General features: G+C 54.3%; 1 protein-coding gene across 1 annotated transcript; it reads right to left on the bottom strand.

Annotated features, from left to right (window-relative positions):
• Window positions 1-7,402: 7,402 nt before the first annotated feature.
• On the bottom strand, window positions 7,403-13,448 carry PIGC (phosphatidylinositol glycan anchor biosynthesis class C). The gene is made up of 2 exons (XM_065409504.1): window positions 13,387-13,448; window positions 7,403-9,082 (listed from the first exon to the last, which is right to left on the bottom strand). The coding sequence occupies exon 2, from the start codon at window positions 8,857-8,859 to the stop codon at window positions 7,966-7,968; it is 894 nt and encodes a 297-aa protein (XP_065265576.1). The 5' UTR covers window positions 8,860-9,082; window positions 13,387-13,448; the 3' UTR covers window positions 7,403-7,965.
• Window positions 13,449-14,945: the final 1,497 nt, after the last annotated feature.

Genomic DNA, 14,945 nt, shown 5'->3' on the forward strand with positions numbered 1-14,945 from the left:
TCCCATTGAAATCAATGGGAGTTTGGTGCCTAACTGCTTTTGGAGATTTGGGCCTTACTCTTGAATTTGTATTGTTTGCTGTTTTAAGAATCTCCACACTTGATAGACTAACAAAAGCACAGATTTACAATCCTGTAGCATAGGGATTCTCCATCCCTGTGATCTTTTGTCATCCTACTCTTCAAATAAATCTTTTCCGGGAATAAAATATCATTGCCCCACTCCACCATGTTCCTATCTCATTTGAAAGCTGGCGTGCACTCTGACAGATTTGCTAAAAGCCATCTGAATCAGATCACAGCCCACAGATGCTTTTGTCTCCTCCCATAGAGATTCACAGCACATTCCTCCTGCCTGATGTTATCTGCTTAGCCAAAACGCGCATGGGTTGACCTAACCACAGATGAAAAATTAAGAGAAATGTTCTATTGTATTTTGTATGAATTGCTATAGACTGTGCTGTATCTTGTGCAGAATCCAGAATCCAGCGTTCCCTAACTGCAGGGTTTTATTAGTAGTGCTGGTGTGCAAGCCAGAAAGCCCCCAGAAAGACTTGCTGATCCCAGACTGCAGCTGCAGCGCTGGCAGCTCGGCAGGGTGGGGGAAGGGGAACAAACATCTTCTCATTTATCAACTGATCACATTTGATCCAATGTCCCTGAGGCAGTGGCACTCCACCAGGCCAGTTTTAGTCACACTTCAGGGCCTATCAGCACTTCACTCAGACTAGGGAGATTTTCAAATGTGGTATGTTAAGGCCTGATCCAACGCCCACTGAAATCAAAGGAAAGACTCCTCTTGAGGTCATGCATTTTGGATCAGGACCTTAGTTCAGTCGTATGTGCCTGCTGCTTATTCCTCACCTAAACTTATGGAGCATGGCCACACTGTCCTTAGAATAAATAGCAAAACTCCTGCTGGCAGCCGGTCCCCACGGCGCCCATTCGGTCAGATAATTCCTTCCCTTCTAACTGTGGTGTCACAAACAGTGGCGTAGGACCAGGTGAGGATCATAGAATCATAGAATGTGAGGGTTGGAAGGCACCTCAGGAGGTCATCTAGTCCAACCCCCTGCTCAAAGCAGGACCAATCCCCAACTAAATCATCCCAGCCAGGGCTTCATGAAGCCTGACCTTAAAAACCTCTAAGGAAGGAGATTCCACCACTTTCCTAGGTAACCCATTCCAGTGCTTCACCACCCTCCTAGTGAAAAAGTTTTTCCTAATATCCAACCTAAACCTCCCCCACTGCAACTTGAGACCATTACTCCTTGTTCTGTCATCTGGTACCACTGAGAACAGTCTAGAGCCATCCTCTTTGGAACCCCCTTTCAGGTAGTTGAAAGGAGCTATCAAATCCCCCCTCATTCTTCTCTTCTGCAGACTAAATAACCCTACTTCCCTCAGCCTCTCCTCATAAGTCATGTGCTCCAGCTCCCTAATAATTTTTGTTGCCCTCTGCTGGACTCTTTCCAATTTTTCCACATCCTTCTTGTAGTGTGGGACCCAAAACGGGACACAGTACTCCAGATGAGGCCTCACCAATGTCAAATAGAGGGGAATAATCATGTCCTTCGACCTGCTGGCAATGCCCCTACTTATACGGCCCAAAATGCCGTTAGCCTCCTTGGCAACAAGGGCACACTGTTGAGTCATATCCAGCTTCTCGTCGACTGTAACCCCTAGGTCCTTTTCTGCAGAACTGCTGCCTAGCCATTCGGTCCCTAGTCTGTAGCAGTGCATGGGATTCTTCCGTCCTAAGTGCAGGACTCTGCACTTGTCCTTGTTGAACCTCATTAGATTTTTTTTTGGCCCAATCCTCTAATTTGTTTAGGTCCCTCTGTATCCTATCCCTACCCTCCAGCTTATCTACCACTCCTCCCAGTTTAGTGTCATCTGCAAAATTGCTGAGGGTGCAGTCCGCGCCATCCTCCAGATCATTAATGAGGCACAGCCTGCACATAAAGACCCTGTTTCCATTGCAGCAGTCCCTATTGCTACAGCGCAAGAGACGCAGGGAACGGACGCTCAGTAGAACTGTCTGCTTGTTGGGTGCTTTAAGGGGTGTGCTGGAGGTGTTGGCTCCTCTGTCAAGGAAGGTAATGATATGAACCACATCCAGAACACCGTCTGTCCATGGGGCTCAGCACGCTAATGAACTGTGGCACACTGACACAGCCATGAGTTGACTGAACTGAGCCCCGATCCACCAGCACTTCAGCCTCCCTGATAGCAGTTAGCGTGGGCAGTACAGCTGGGGTAATGCAACTCACCTGCAGCCTGACACATGCCTTTGTGCTAGTGCCGCTGAGGTGTGTGTTGTGGAGCTAAGGAGTTGGGCTGGGGAAACTTAGATGCTGGGTGCAATTCCACCTCTCTGGGCCCTAAAGCTGTCTGTGCAGTGTCTCCTGCCACTCAGTACCATTCCAAGATTCCTAGGACCCTGGCTTGACCTGATCTGGGTATAGCTATTGGTGCCTTATGATGCAGTAATAAATCCCTCTCTTCTGTGTCTCATGCCATTCTGAAGAGGTCACAAGCTATCTGAGTGAGGTGAGAATGCGTGAGAGAGCTGGGAATGCCATCATGCTCTTCCCTGCAGTCTCTCTCGTGTGTCTAGCTGACCAATGGACAACAGAGTCGATGTCTTGTCGAAAACATCATAAAACATCCCGGCTCGCAACAATTTTCCAAATAGCATGTGAGAGAAGGGAAGCAAAGTGTGTGTGTGTGGGGGGAGAGGGTATCTAAGGTAGTTTGTGGGTGATGTCAAGGTTTGACAGCCCAAGTCCTACTGATCGCCCATGCAAGTGCTGAGTGACTCTTCATACCTCCCCGCACCATCATGGAATCGCTGCAGGTCATAGAAAAACTATTTGAAATTTTCTTTTTAAACATTATTTGGGTTATTTTTGGTGTGTCCCATAAAACTACGTGCCTTAAAATGAGTCTAACAGCACAAGATGAGAAACCAGAAAAGTTTAAAATATGACTAAGTGTTAGTTTAAAACTACTGTATAATTTAAAAAGATTATAAAGTAGAACGGGTCAAAAAAATTCTGTAGAAACCATGGACAGAAAATTGGGTTTTTGACGAAACACTTTTTTTTTTAAAGAAGTATCTGCTTTCTGTGGGAAACTTGTATTTCTTTTTCATCAAAAACACCAAGTACTTTGGCCAAAAATCAAAATAGTTCCATTTGATATGCTGCCACAGTGCCTCAAGGGAGATTTAGCTTATTTGCCCCATATCCCCATTCTCCTCCATGGCTGGGCCACCCACCACTGGTACCCGAGCACCTTCCATGTAAATTCCCTAGCAATAGCCAAGCCCACTGTGGACTTCCTGGAGTCTCTAGCAGTCCTTTTCAATGTACAAATGCTGCTTGGAATATTTTTTGGGGGGAGTGGGGCTGGTTGATTTGTTTCTGTTTCAGGTGTTGTTTTTAATTTGGGGTGGGGGGTTGTTGGGGGTGTCAGTGTTGCCACTGTCCCTTTTTTAACCCTTTCTATAACTTCTTAGAGCCCAAAGCACTTTATAGCCCATATTCAGACAACCACCTCTGAGGCAGCTAAACGGTGCAAAACAACATGTAGAGGAACTGCGGGGGGGGGGGAAACGAGAGCTTTGGGCAAAGACCTTAGAGCCAAATCCAGCCAACGCTCTTGCAGATTGGCCCAACGGGTCCTCAATATGCAAGCAAAGCAAATTCAGAATGTCAGGTCTTCTCTGGAAGTTCCCTACAGTCACAAACTACAGGGAGCTCCCATTTATCTACCTTGCAGAATGAAGGGAAAAGGCTCAGACGGTATGTCTACACTGCAGTGTAAGCCCAGGGTTCAAATTCAGGCTCAAGCCTAACCCCCGTCCACATGCAAATCATGCTAACCCAGGGATCAGACCCAAGGTCCCAGGATCTCACAGGAGTGGAGGATTTGAGCCAGAGTCAAGCCAGGACCCAGGGTTCAAGCCCTATTGCTCTGCTGTGTAGACACAGCCCCATTGGATTTGTGCTCTGGGAGCCTGCCAAAAGTATCCCACAAGCCCATGAGCTGACTTTCTTTGTCCTCTGGACAGTCAAGTTTTCCCACACTGCACCACATAACGCAGTATAGACGCTCGAGCCCTGGGTTAACAAACCCAGAGTCTGCTAACTCGAGTTTTACTAGCCCTTGGCTTACGTTGCAGCGTGGCCAGACGGGACCATTGTGATCATCTAGTCCAGCAATTTTCAAACTGTGGGTTGGGACCCCAAAGTGGGTCACAACCCCATTTTAATGGTGTTAGACTTGCTGGGAACCAGGGCCGAAGTGAAGACTGAGCCCCATTGCCCAGGGTTGAAGCCCAAGGGCTTCAGCTCCAGGTGGCAGGGCTCAGGTTACAGCCTTCCCCTCACCCCCAGGGGCTGAAGCCCTTGGGGTTCAGCTTTGCCCCCCCCCCCCCCCCCGCCCAGGGCAGCGGGGCTTGGGCGGGCTCAGGGTTCGGTCCCCCCTCTTGGGGTCATGTAGTAATTTTTGTTGTCGGAAGGGGGTCATGGTGCAATGAAGTCTGAGAACCCCTGATCTAGTCTGACCTCCTGCACATCACAGGGCACAGAACCTCACCCACCCACACCTGTAATAGGCCCGTAACCTCTGGCTGAGCCACTGAAGTCCTCAAATCTTGATTGAAAGACTTCAAGTTACAGAGACTCCACCATTTAGTTCAAACCAGCAGGGCTCCACACTGCAGAGTCAACCCTGTTGGGCTTTGACGCTGTGGTTCCAGGGAGTCTGGGCGTTGCACATCCGTGGCTTAGACAACTAAGCCATCCCCTCTGGCTGGGGATAATACAATGTAGCCACAGAGGTGTGGTTTCTTTCCTCAGTTGTACTTTGCCGGGGATGTTAGCCCAAAAACGAGTTTTTTGCTCCTTAGGAATCGGTCTAGCTTAGTTCTTCCCCAGAAGCAGCTAGCTCTGCTCTTACAGCCAGGGCACTGAGGAATGGTCACATGGATGCAATTAGCATTTAGGGACAGAAGTGCAGTCAATCAAAGCAGCCTGTGTCAGGGGTTGCTGCTTTATGTGGCTAGAACTGTTTGTGAGGAGCACCATCTGCTGGCTGCATGTTGGGTTACCTTTGCTCTTTGCATTCCTAGCTCTTCCTACAGCAACATGACGGAGGTGAGCTGTTTTCCTTCGCACAGCCCACTCCTCTCATAGCTCCTCTGTGCATTGGTCCTGCTGCTATTGTAGTAGCACGGGCTGTGCTCCTTTCTACAGCATTCTCCTTCTATGAGCCAGACAGCTTAGGAAGAATTGCATGCTATTCCTTCCTCGCCCTGTGATCATTGTGCGCATCTCCCTTCCTAATCCTCCTCGTCTTCATGCCTTCCCCCATGCTGCCCTCTACAGGTGGAATTCCCTCCCTTCCTCAGTGCGACAAAGGCTACACTGCGAACTAGGGTGTGAGTCCCCTGCTTGTGTAAGCAGTGTCCCCGTGCTGGTACCGTGACTACACTGCTATTTATACTCATGCTCACTGAGAGTGTGAGTACACAGACTTGAGCAAGGCAATTAGATCCTTAGCTCGTAGTGCAGACGTAGCCTCGGGTTCCTCCTTAGCTCACTCCTTCCACCAGTTCTAGGCCAAATCAGTGGCTGTGCAGTCTCCCCCCCCCCCCCCCCTTCAACAGCCCAAGGAGCTGGGCTCTAAGTTAGCTAACTCCTCTGGGTCTGTGTGTGCATCTAGCAGCTGCCCTCCATGCCAGGGCAGGCTGCTGGTTGGTAGTGGTCCAAAACTAGCTGGCTGTTTGGTGAGGGGATGGATGGTTTCATGGGTAAGGCACTGGACTGAGATCAGGAGCGTTGGATTCAATTCTTCCCTCTGCGACCCGTGGACAGGACACTTGTGCCTCCGTTCTGGAGGTGTAGAAAAGGACGTATTATCATCTCCTTCTGTCTGGCTAGTCTATTTACACTGAGCTCTTTAGGGCAGTGACTGTCTCACTATGTATGTACAATGGGCCCCTAGGCTCTATTGTAATAATCATTTCCATGGTGCTGTCTGGGTACAGGAGGTGACCTTGCATGCTAAGGCTGGGGTTTATTGTACAGCTGAGCCATTCCACCAATCCCCTCCTGCTGTTTGACTCCTCTCAGTCTGTTCTTCATGCCCTCCCCTCCCCGCCACGCTGTCCTAGCACTGAAGTAACCAGCAGGACTCGGAGCGCTAGCGGGAACAGCTGTTCCAGAGAGCGAGTGCTGAGCACCAACCTGTCCAGTGCAGGGAGCACTGCCATGGATCGCTGATGGAGGAGCTCACACATCAGAGCAAGAGTGCATGGATGAGCAGCATGAAACAAACCCGTCTGTGGTGTCGGGGGAGTTACACCCATGACCATGATTTAAACTAAGCCTCTCCCTGAATTTTTTAAAATTTAAATTAATGGAGATATCCTATCTCCTAGAACTAGAAGGGACCTTGAAAGGTCATCAAGTCCAGCCCCCTGCCTTCACTAGAAGGACCAAGTACTGATTTTGCCCCAGATCCCTAAGTGGCCCCCTCAAGGATTGAACTCACAACCCTGGGTTTAGTAGGCCAATGCTCAAACCACTGAGCTATCCCTGCCCCCATGAATGAACGCGTAAAACCCAGAATCCAGCCCTCGGATCTGACACCGAGAGCGAGCAATCCCTGCTGAAGCATGTTGGGAACAAACAGTCCTGCAGAGCACAGGTAGCACAGAGGTGTGAACGTAGAGGCCTCTCAGAGCTGTCTTGCTCTCGTGGGAAGGAGACAGCACTAGCCACAGCTGAGTCAGTCGGTAATGGACTGGACTCAAAGGGGAGCAGCACGATAAGGCCAGACAATTCAGGCACGTCCATCATCTCATGTTCCAGCCAAGCAGACCAAGCTGGCTCGCCAGAGTGTTGCTGGAAGCCTTTGGCAAACAATCCCCTTCCTCTGCTTGTGCCTGTCTGTTAGCGGAAATACCCAGCGCTACATCAGCCTGAGAAGGGAAGATGCCAATGCAATAAGAACCTGGGGATGTTTCCAGACACACATCGGACCCGACAGCTTTGCAACCTGCAGGGAGATAAAGCCAGGGTGCTCTGCTTGAGTTTCTCACTGGTTGTGTTACAGTGACACACAGAAATCCCATGCAACACTGGAATGGGAGCAAACACAGGGCCTTCCAATGCACAGTCAGGTATCCTGCATTCCCACTCCTGATCTGCCCCCCTGCCCCACACTCCTGCTTCTGCGGTGACACCTCTGAACTAAGAAATGAAAGCTCTGCCCTTTAACAAAATACAGCCCCTGGATCTGATCTGCCTGCCCCATCAGCTGCCCCCCATGTGCTGCTCCCGCTGGGCTGTTTCACAGAAGAATGACAAAGGCAGAGAGGTTTGAGGGATTGGATGCTTTTAATAGCCAGAAAGTCCAGCTTGCCAAAGAGATTTCGAAAGCTGCTTTCCAAATACCCAGCAATTCCAGTGGGCCTCGCCTACACCAGCAAACTTTGGCTAAAACATTCCCCACTATTGCTACCATTAATTCAGTTCCCCAAGCAGGAGAGCCAACAGCAGCGCTAGTGGGGAGAAGACGCTCGTGCCCTATAGCTGGTATTAAGTGCCACATACGTCATGGAGACCTGCTCTGAGCAGGTAACATGGTGGATAAAATGCTGGCATCTGCCTGCAGTCCTCTGTCTACTTGTGCTCTCGCCATGCTTCCGCGGTGGGAGCTCAGCTAGTATTAATGAGTGAGAGTGATACACATATACATTGTTGGGGGGAAGTTCCTAGTATGTACCAAGCAGTTTGTCTCACTGTGGGAGAAGAGGCTCTGTTCTAACACTGCAACCTCCCCCACACTTCTCTGTGATTCTGGCACTCAGGAGGTCGTCTCTAAGGCAGAAGGCTTTTGTTCCGGTAGCACTGTAGGGGTCCTGCCGGCCTGCTGTGTGTCCTGGACGAGTCTACATGAGGAACCTGGAGAGGTCGTCCTTGATTTCAGCTTCATCCCAAGGCCCATGGATGTTGTCTTTGAGCAGCTGCAGCCGGATGAGGCAGTAAGGACACAGGCATGAAATGGAGACCAGCAGAAGGGCAAAGAGAAGGGCGGCGACGCCCAAGATGGTCAGCAGCCCAGCCAGCGCAGACAGGGCGAAGAGCAGGGTCACTCCCACATAGCAGCGGGGTGTCCGCGCTTTGAGCTTCTTCTGCAGCATGGGCCACAGGGCAAACATCTGGATGGCGAAGGTGACCATGGCGAAGGTGTGCAGGGAACGGGGCAGCCGGGAGGCCAGGCACACGGAGGCGAAGATGGCCATGTTGAGGGACAGCGTGCTGGAGACGATGGCGGCATTGGCCCCATAGTCGAAGAAGATCAGGTGCCCCAGGAGCATGAGGACCGACATGGCGTAGATGGTGTCCGTGCTGATCGACTCCGTCAGGGTCTTCAGCACTGGGGAGAAGCCATAGGTGAAAGCTGTGAACACCAGGGTGCTTTTCAGATCCGCCCACCGGGTCCGACCGCTCTCCTTCCTCCCCACCCCCAAGTCTATGACATCAAACAGGACGTAGCCAATCAGGGAAGAGGCCAGGCCAGCCCCGAACAGCCACTGTGGGGTCAGCAGCCCATTGTCCATGTACCACCAGATGACGACGAAGACGCAGACGCTGCACAGCTGTTGGATCACCACCCCGGACTCAAACACCACTGCCCAATACTGGTACTTGCGGGCGTAGATGTTCTTCCGCAGCTCCTCCAGGAACCGGTGGTCCACATAGTTATCTGGGAAGGGCTGCCTCTCATACAGCACCTTCTGCCAGCACTTCCCAGGGCTCGCTTCCACCTGGGCACAGACCATTCTCCCAGCACAGCCCTGCTGCGTCAGCAGCCTCTTGGAGATTCCCTCACACAGACCTGGGAGAGCCACACGCAGGGGAGGGCTCGTTCTCCAGGAGTGCACAAGTAGAAGGTTTCTGTAGTCCCCTCCTCCGAGAAGGGCTCATCACAAAGCGCTCAGAGCTCTGTGCATCAGGCTGGGGCTGAGAGTCACCTCTTCATTCTGTGCAGAGCCCTGCCAGCTCCTAGAAAACAAACACACAACGGATCACTCAATTGCTGGGCAATGCAGACCAAAGATTCAATGACTGAACTCTGATCCCCAGGCAAGGCCCGGGAACTCTTTGAGAAAAGCAGGAGACCTTGCACAGAACAAGTTATTGCACTGCTGTTAGGGCAGCAACATTCAGTTCCCTCGGACTCTCTCACACACTGCTAGCCAGATGGCTTCTGTCATATGAGCATCTTTGGGTGCTTTTTCTGGTAACTACAGATTAGAACAGAGACCTAAGAGTCGGCATTCCTGGGTTCTGTTCCCAGCTCCATCCCGAGCCCATGCAACCTTGAGCAAGTCCCTTAATCTCTCTGAGCAGAACCAAATACCAAGCTAGCTACTGGGCAGTGACTGCAGAGAGAATTGCATGGAGAGCTCTGGGTCCTAGCACCGTCGTGCGGCTGAGCCCCTTGCCTGCGCCATGCATGCTGCAGGACAGATGGTGGGGAAGGAAGTTAGCTAGAGGCAAAGGAGCCAAGCAGCCCCTGCATGGGGTTAGGCTGGGTCTGTTCTGCCCCTCCACAGAGCAGATGGGAATCCTTTACTAAAAGGGGTAAAATTCAAGCCCTGATCTATGTTCCCTCTAAGCTGTGCGGCCGCGCAGCAGGCTATCAAGGGCCATGCAGGCGAGGAGAGGTGCCCCTCCCCCAGCCCCGAGCTGCTGTGGCAAGAGAGGGCTGGGGGGGAGTCCTCTCTCCCCACTGCAGCTCAAGGCAGCCTGCACCCCAGAGCCCTCATCCCCAGCCAGAGCCCTCAGCCCCCCGCACCCCAACCCTCTGCCCCAGCCCTGAGCCCCCTCCCACACTCCGAATTCCTCACCCCCACCACACATCACCTCCATATTGGTGCACATAACCAAATTCATTCCACACGTGGATGTAAAAAATTAGAGGGAACATTGGCCCTGATGTCTTATTCCTGTATCTTTTTTGTTCCAATGTCCTAAGTCCAAGTGAACTCTGAACAGCAACTCTCTTACACGCACTGGAGGAAAAGCTGACTTCACTGACGGCAGTGGGAGTTTTAACATTAACTTCAAGGGAGTCAGGATTTCACCCATCACATTTCTCGTCCTTCAGAGGAAATGAATGGTTTAGGTTCTCATGCCCTAGCACAGCGCTGCAATGGTGGGCGTTCCCCAGGCTGCAGGAATGGCTTTATATAAATGAGGAAATCCCTGGTTGCAGTGGATTTTTATTTTTTTTAAATGAAAAACTTTTCTAGGCCAAATTTCACCTGATTCTTTCTTTGAAAAGAGAGTGAAAATATCTTTACACTACAGGCAAAGAGGAATTTTTCTTGACTGTAAATACTATGGAACTCATGAACGAGACCGAAATAGAAATCCAATTGCGTTAGTGTTTGGAAAGGGCTGGTGGATGAAACACACCAAGGACTCACAGTTACCTCGTAGGAGTGTAGCGAGGCCCTGGGGGCAGGAACCATTATATCTCTGAAGTCTGCCCGCTAAGGCCCCAGGTTTGCAATGAGCGCTGGGTGGATGGATCTCTGTGCCAGCACAGTGCCCCATGGAGACCAGCAGGATCGAGAACAGCTCAGTTCTCAGAAGTTGAGCCCATTCCCCGCTCAAGGAAAGCCTGAGTAAACGTGCCTGGTTTTGCAACATGCCCCAAAGATTACCAGCTCGGTGCTTGGGCAGAGCAAATGGCATGGGTTAAATTCTGAGCCCTGTGCTGAGAACACCCTGCCTCAGCCCAGGAACAAATGGCTCAAGGGACTCCCAACCCCAAAGGCACCCCACTTCCCCAGATCTCAGCTCCTGGGTGAAAACTCTAGGAGGGGAAGAGACAACAGGAGCTAAACCCTGGAGAGCTGTACAGATCAGACACATGGGGAGCAGAGGACTGCACACATCAGGGGTGTGTGTGCTCACGGCTGTACAGATCAGGGGGTGTGGGGGCTGTGGCTGTACAGATCAGAAGTGTATGCAGGGCTGTACAAATCGGGTATGTGACTGTGAAGATCGGGGGTGTACACAGAGCTGTACAGATCAGGGGTATGTGTGTGTGGCTGTACAGATCAAAGTGTGTGGGGGGGTCTGCTGGGCTGTTCAGGTCAGGGAGTGTGTAGGGGCTGAACAGAGGGGAGGGAGATGGGAGCCTGTACAGATTGGGGGGATGTAGGCGGGGCTGTACAGGTCAGGGAGGTGTGGGGTGGGCTGTACAGGTCAGGAAGGTGTGGGGTGGGCTGTACAGATTGGGGTTGTGGGCAGTACAGGTCAGGGTGTAGGCAGGGCTGTACAGGTTGAGGTGTATAGGCAGGGCAGTACAGGCCGACCGGGGGTGGGGGAAAGTGTGGGCCTGTACAAGCTGGGGTGTAGGCGGGGCTGTATAGGTTGGGGTGTGTGAAGCAGGGGACTGAACAGATCAAGGGGGTGGGAAACAGGCAGTTGTATAGATGGGGTGTGGGGGAGGTGTAGGCTGGGTTGTACAGGTTAGGATGTGTGTTGTGTGGGGAGCTGTACAGGTCGAGGGGTGTGGGGCGGGGGGGCTGTACAGATTACCGTGGGGGACAGGCGGTTGTATAGAGGGGGTGTGGGGGTGGAGGGCAGTTGTATAGATGAGGGGTAGGCAGAGAGGCTGTACAGGGCAGGGGGTTGTAGGCGGGGGGCTGTGCAGGTTGGGGGGGTGTAGGTGGGGCAAGGGGCTGTACAGCACAGCGTGTTGTGAGGTGGTGGGCTGTACAGATCAGGGTGTAGGCGGGGCTGTAGAGATCAGACTGTTGTGGGGGGGGCTGTATAGATCAGGGAGGGGTGCAGGCTGGGCTGTACACAGGTTAGAGTGTGCAGGGTTGTGGGCTGCACAGGTCAGGGGTGTAGGTGGAGCTGTACAGTGCAGGGTGTTGTGAGGTGGTGGGCTGTACAGATTGGGGTATAGGTGGGGCTGTAGAGGTCAGAGTGTTGTGGGGTGGGGGCTGTATAGATTAGGGTTACAATACGTCCGGATTTTCCCGGACATGTCCGGCTTTTTGGTCCTCAAATCCCTGTCCGGGAGGAACTTCTAAAAAGCCAAACATGTCCGGGAAAATAGGGAGGCATGATAAGGGGACCCCGAGTGCGAGTGGCTGCAGCAAAACTTACAACTCCTGCGATCTGCCAATCTGCCGGGGCACAGAGGCGGCGGACGGCATCCGAGCGCGCAGCCGCCTCCCCCCCCGGGCTCCAACTTTCCTGGCTCCCGCCGCTCTCCACCGCGCGCCGGGACCAAAGCAGCTTCCCCAGCGCAGCAGCAGCCGGAGCCCGGGGGGGGAGGCGGCTGCGCGCTCGGATGCCGTCCGCCGCCTCTGTGCCCCCGCAGATCGGGGGAGTTGTTAGTTTTGCTGCAGCCACTCGCACTTGGGGTCCCCCAAGCGTCTTTTGCCCCAGCGCTGTGCGGCAAACCGTGAAGCCGGTAGCACTCAGGCAAAAGATGCTCGGGGGACCCCGAGAGCGAGTGGCTGCAGCAAAACTAACAACTCCCCCGATCTGCCGGGGCACAGAGGCGGCGGCGGCATCCGAGCGCGCAGCCGCCTCCTCCCCGGACTCCAACTTTCCCGGCTCCCGCTGCTCTGCACCACGGTGGGGGCTGAAGCAACTTCCCCAGCGCAGCAGCAGCCGGAGCCCGGGGGGTGGGAGGAAGGAGGGGGAATGCGGGGGGCGGGAGGAAGGAGGGGGAATGGGGCGGGGAAGGGGCGGAGTTGGGGTGGGGGCGGGGCCCCGTGGAGTGTCCTCTTTTTTCAGTGTTGAAATATGGTAACCCTAGAGATCGGGGAGGGGTGCAGGCTGGGCAATACACAGGTTAGCGTGCAGGGTCGGGGGCTGCACAGGTCGGAGGGGTGTAGGAGCGGGGGGCTGTACAGCGCAGGGTGTTGTGAGGTGATGGGCTGTACAGATCAGGGTGTAGGCGGGGCTGTAGAGGTCAGAGTGTTGTGGGGTGGGGGCTGTATAGATGGGGAGGGGTGCAGGCTGGGCTGTAAAGGTTAGAGTGTGGGGGGCTGCACAGGTCAGACACGCGGGGCGGAGACGCAGCGCGCCCCCAGCGGAGCTCGGGCAGCAGGCGGGGCTGGGACCCGACACTGCCGCTTCCCTTCCTCCAGTTGCCGGACGCGGCGAGCCCCACCTTCTGCTGCCGCACCCACCCCCGGCTCCCCCGAGCGGGAGCGGGCCCCGCAGGGGGCCGTGCTGGGCTCCCCGCTCCTGCTGCCCCGAGCCGCGGGCTCTGCTGCCAGCAGCTTCCCGGGGCGAGGCAGGGAAGGGAAGGAACCGGGGTGCGGTACCTGGGCCTGGGCCGCTGGGGAGCCGCTTCCTGTCTGCGCGGGGGCGCGAGTCTCTCCCCGCCGTGTAGGCAGGGCCTGAGCCTGTTTCCGCGCGGGGCTGCCCCCTGCTGGCCTGCGCGCTGCCGGCTCTGCAGCGAGACACGCCAGCCTGTGTCGGGCTGGGAGCGGGGCGGGCAAGGGGCGGAGCGGGAGCGCGCTGCTACCAGGGCGGCTAGAGCGTGGGGCTGGACCAGGGCCGGAGATAGGGGGCCAGATAGAGTGTGAAAAATCAGGACACTTTTTTTTGGGGGGGGGGGTTAACAATTGTGTATATAAAACAAAGCCCCATGAGAGCAGGGGACTGGACTCGATGACCTCTGGAGGCCCCTTCCAGTCCTAGAGTCTATGAATCTATGAATATCTGGTCTGGTCACCCTCGCAGGAGATCGGATAAATCCGAAATATCCAGTCACCCCAAGCAGCCTGCTCCGATGCCAGCTGCCCTGGGAGCAGACCTGGTGGAAACGTTTCCGATGGAGTGTTTTCTTCCGTCTGGAAATGCTGCTTTGTCAGAATCAAACCGTCCCAAGGGACCGTGTTGATTTCGGTGACATTTTGTTTTGGACAAAAATCACAAGGCAGCGTTTGGTCAGAACAGACCGGTTTGATTTATAGTAGAAATTATAAAATAATTAAAAAAATCATATAAACCTGAAATAGTCCGAAGTTGCAGTGGCAGCGAGTTGTATGGGCCCGTGGTGCCCGGGCTCCAGCAATATTCAGGGCCCGGGCCTCGTCTCCACCAACGTTCGGGGCCAGGTCTCTCCCCCGGCCCCGCCTGCCTCCCCCGAGTGTCCCTCAGCCCCCGCTTGCTGCCCCCCCCACCTCCCCTAGGCCCTTGTCCCTGCCTCTCCCCTGCAGCTGGCGGCTGACTCCCTGCTGGCTTGCGGCATCAACTGCCGCCGAGGGGTCCTAGTGCCCCCCATTCACTAGTCACAGGGCAGACTGACCCTGAGCCTGCGCTTCCGCCTCAGACCCTTTCATTTTCCAGCGGGACCCTCCACCAGCACAGGGGGCCCCCCCGCCCGCAGTCACCGCTCCTGCCCCACACTGGACAAGGGGCAGCCCCACTCCCCACCCCCAGTGAGGCTACAGTGAGTGGCAGCAGCGGGGGAGGAGGCGCACATGTGATGGCAGCCCCCCTCCCGGCACCCACCACAGGAGAGTTGAGGGGGCTTCCTGGACCTGAGAGGGGCCCTAGGAGCACGTGCACTGACAGTGGTGCGAGGTGAGTGTGGTGCAGGGGGGAAGAGGAGGGCCCCTCCCCCGGAGCTCACTGCTGCCAGCAGGGAGAAGGCTGGGGGTCCTCCTCTCTGGCCTGCCTGAACCCCCAAATCCTCATCCCCAGCCCTCCCCACCTCAGAGCCCTCACCCCTGCACCCCAATCCTCTGCCCTAGCCCTGAGCCCCCTCCCACACCTCAAACCTCTCATCCCCACCCCACCCCAGAGCCCTCACATTTTTCATTATTTTAAAAAACATACAGTAACTCCTCACTTAACGTTGTAGTTATGTTCCTGG

The sequence above is a fragment of the Emys orbicularis genome, chromosome 8 (genome assembly GCF_028017835.1).
Source record: "Emys orbicularis isolate rEmyOrb1 chromosome 8, rEmyOrb1.hap1, whole genome shotgun sequence".
NCBI lineage: Eukaryota > Metazoa > Chordata > Testudines > Emydidae > Emys > Emys orbicularis.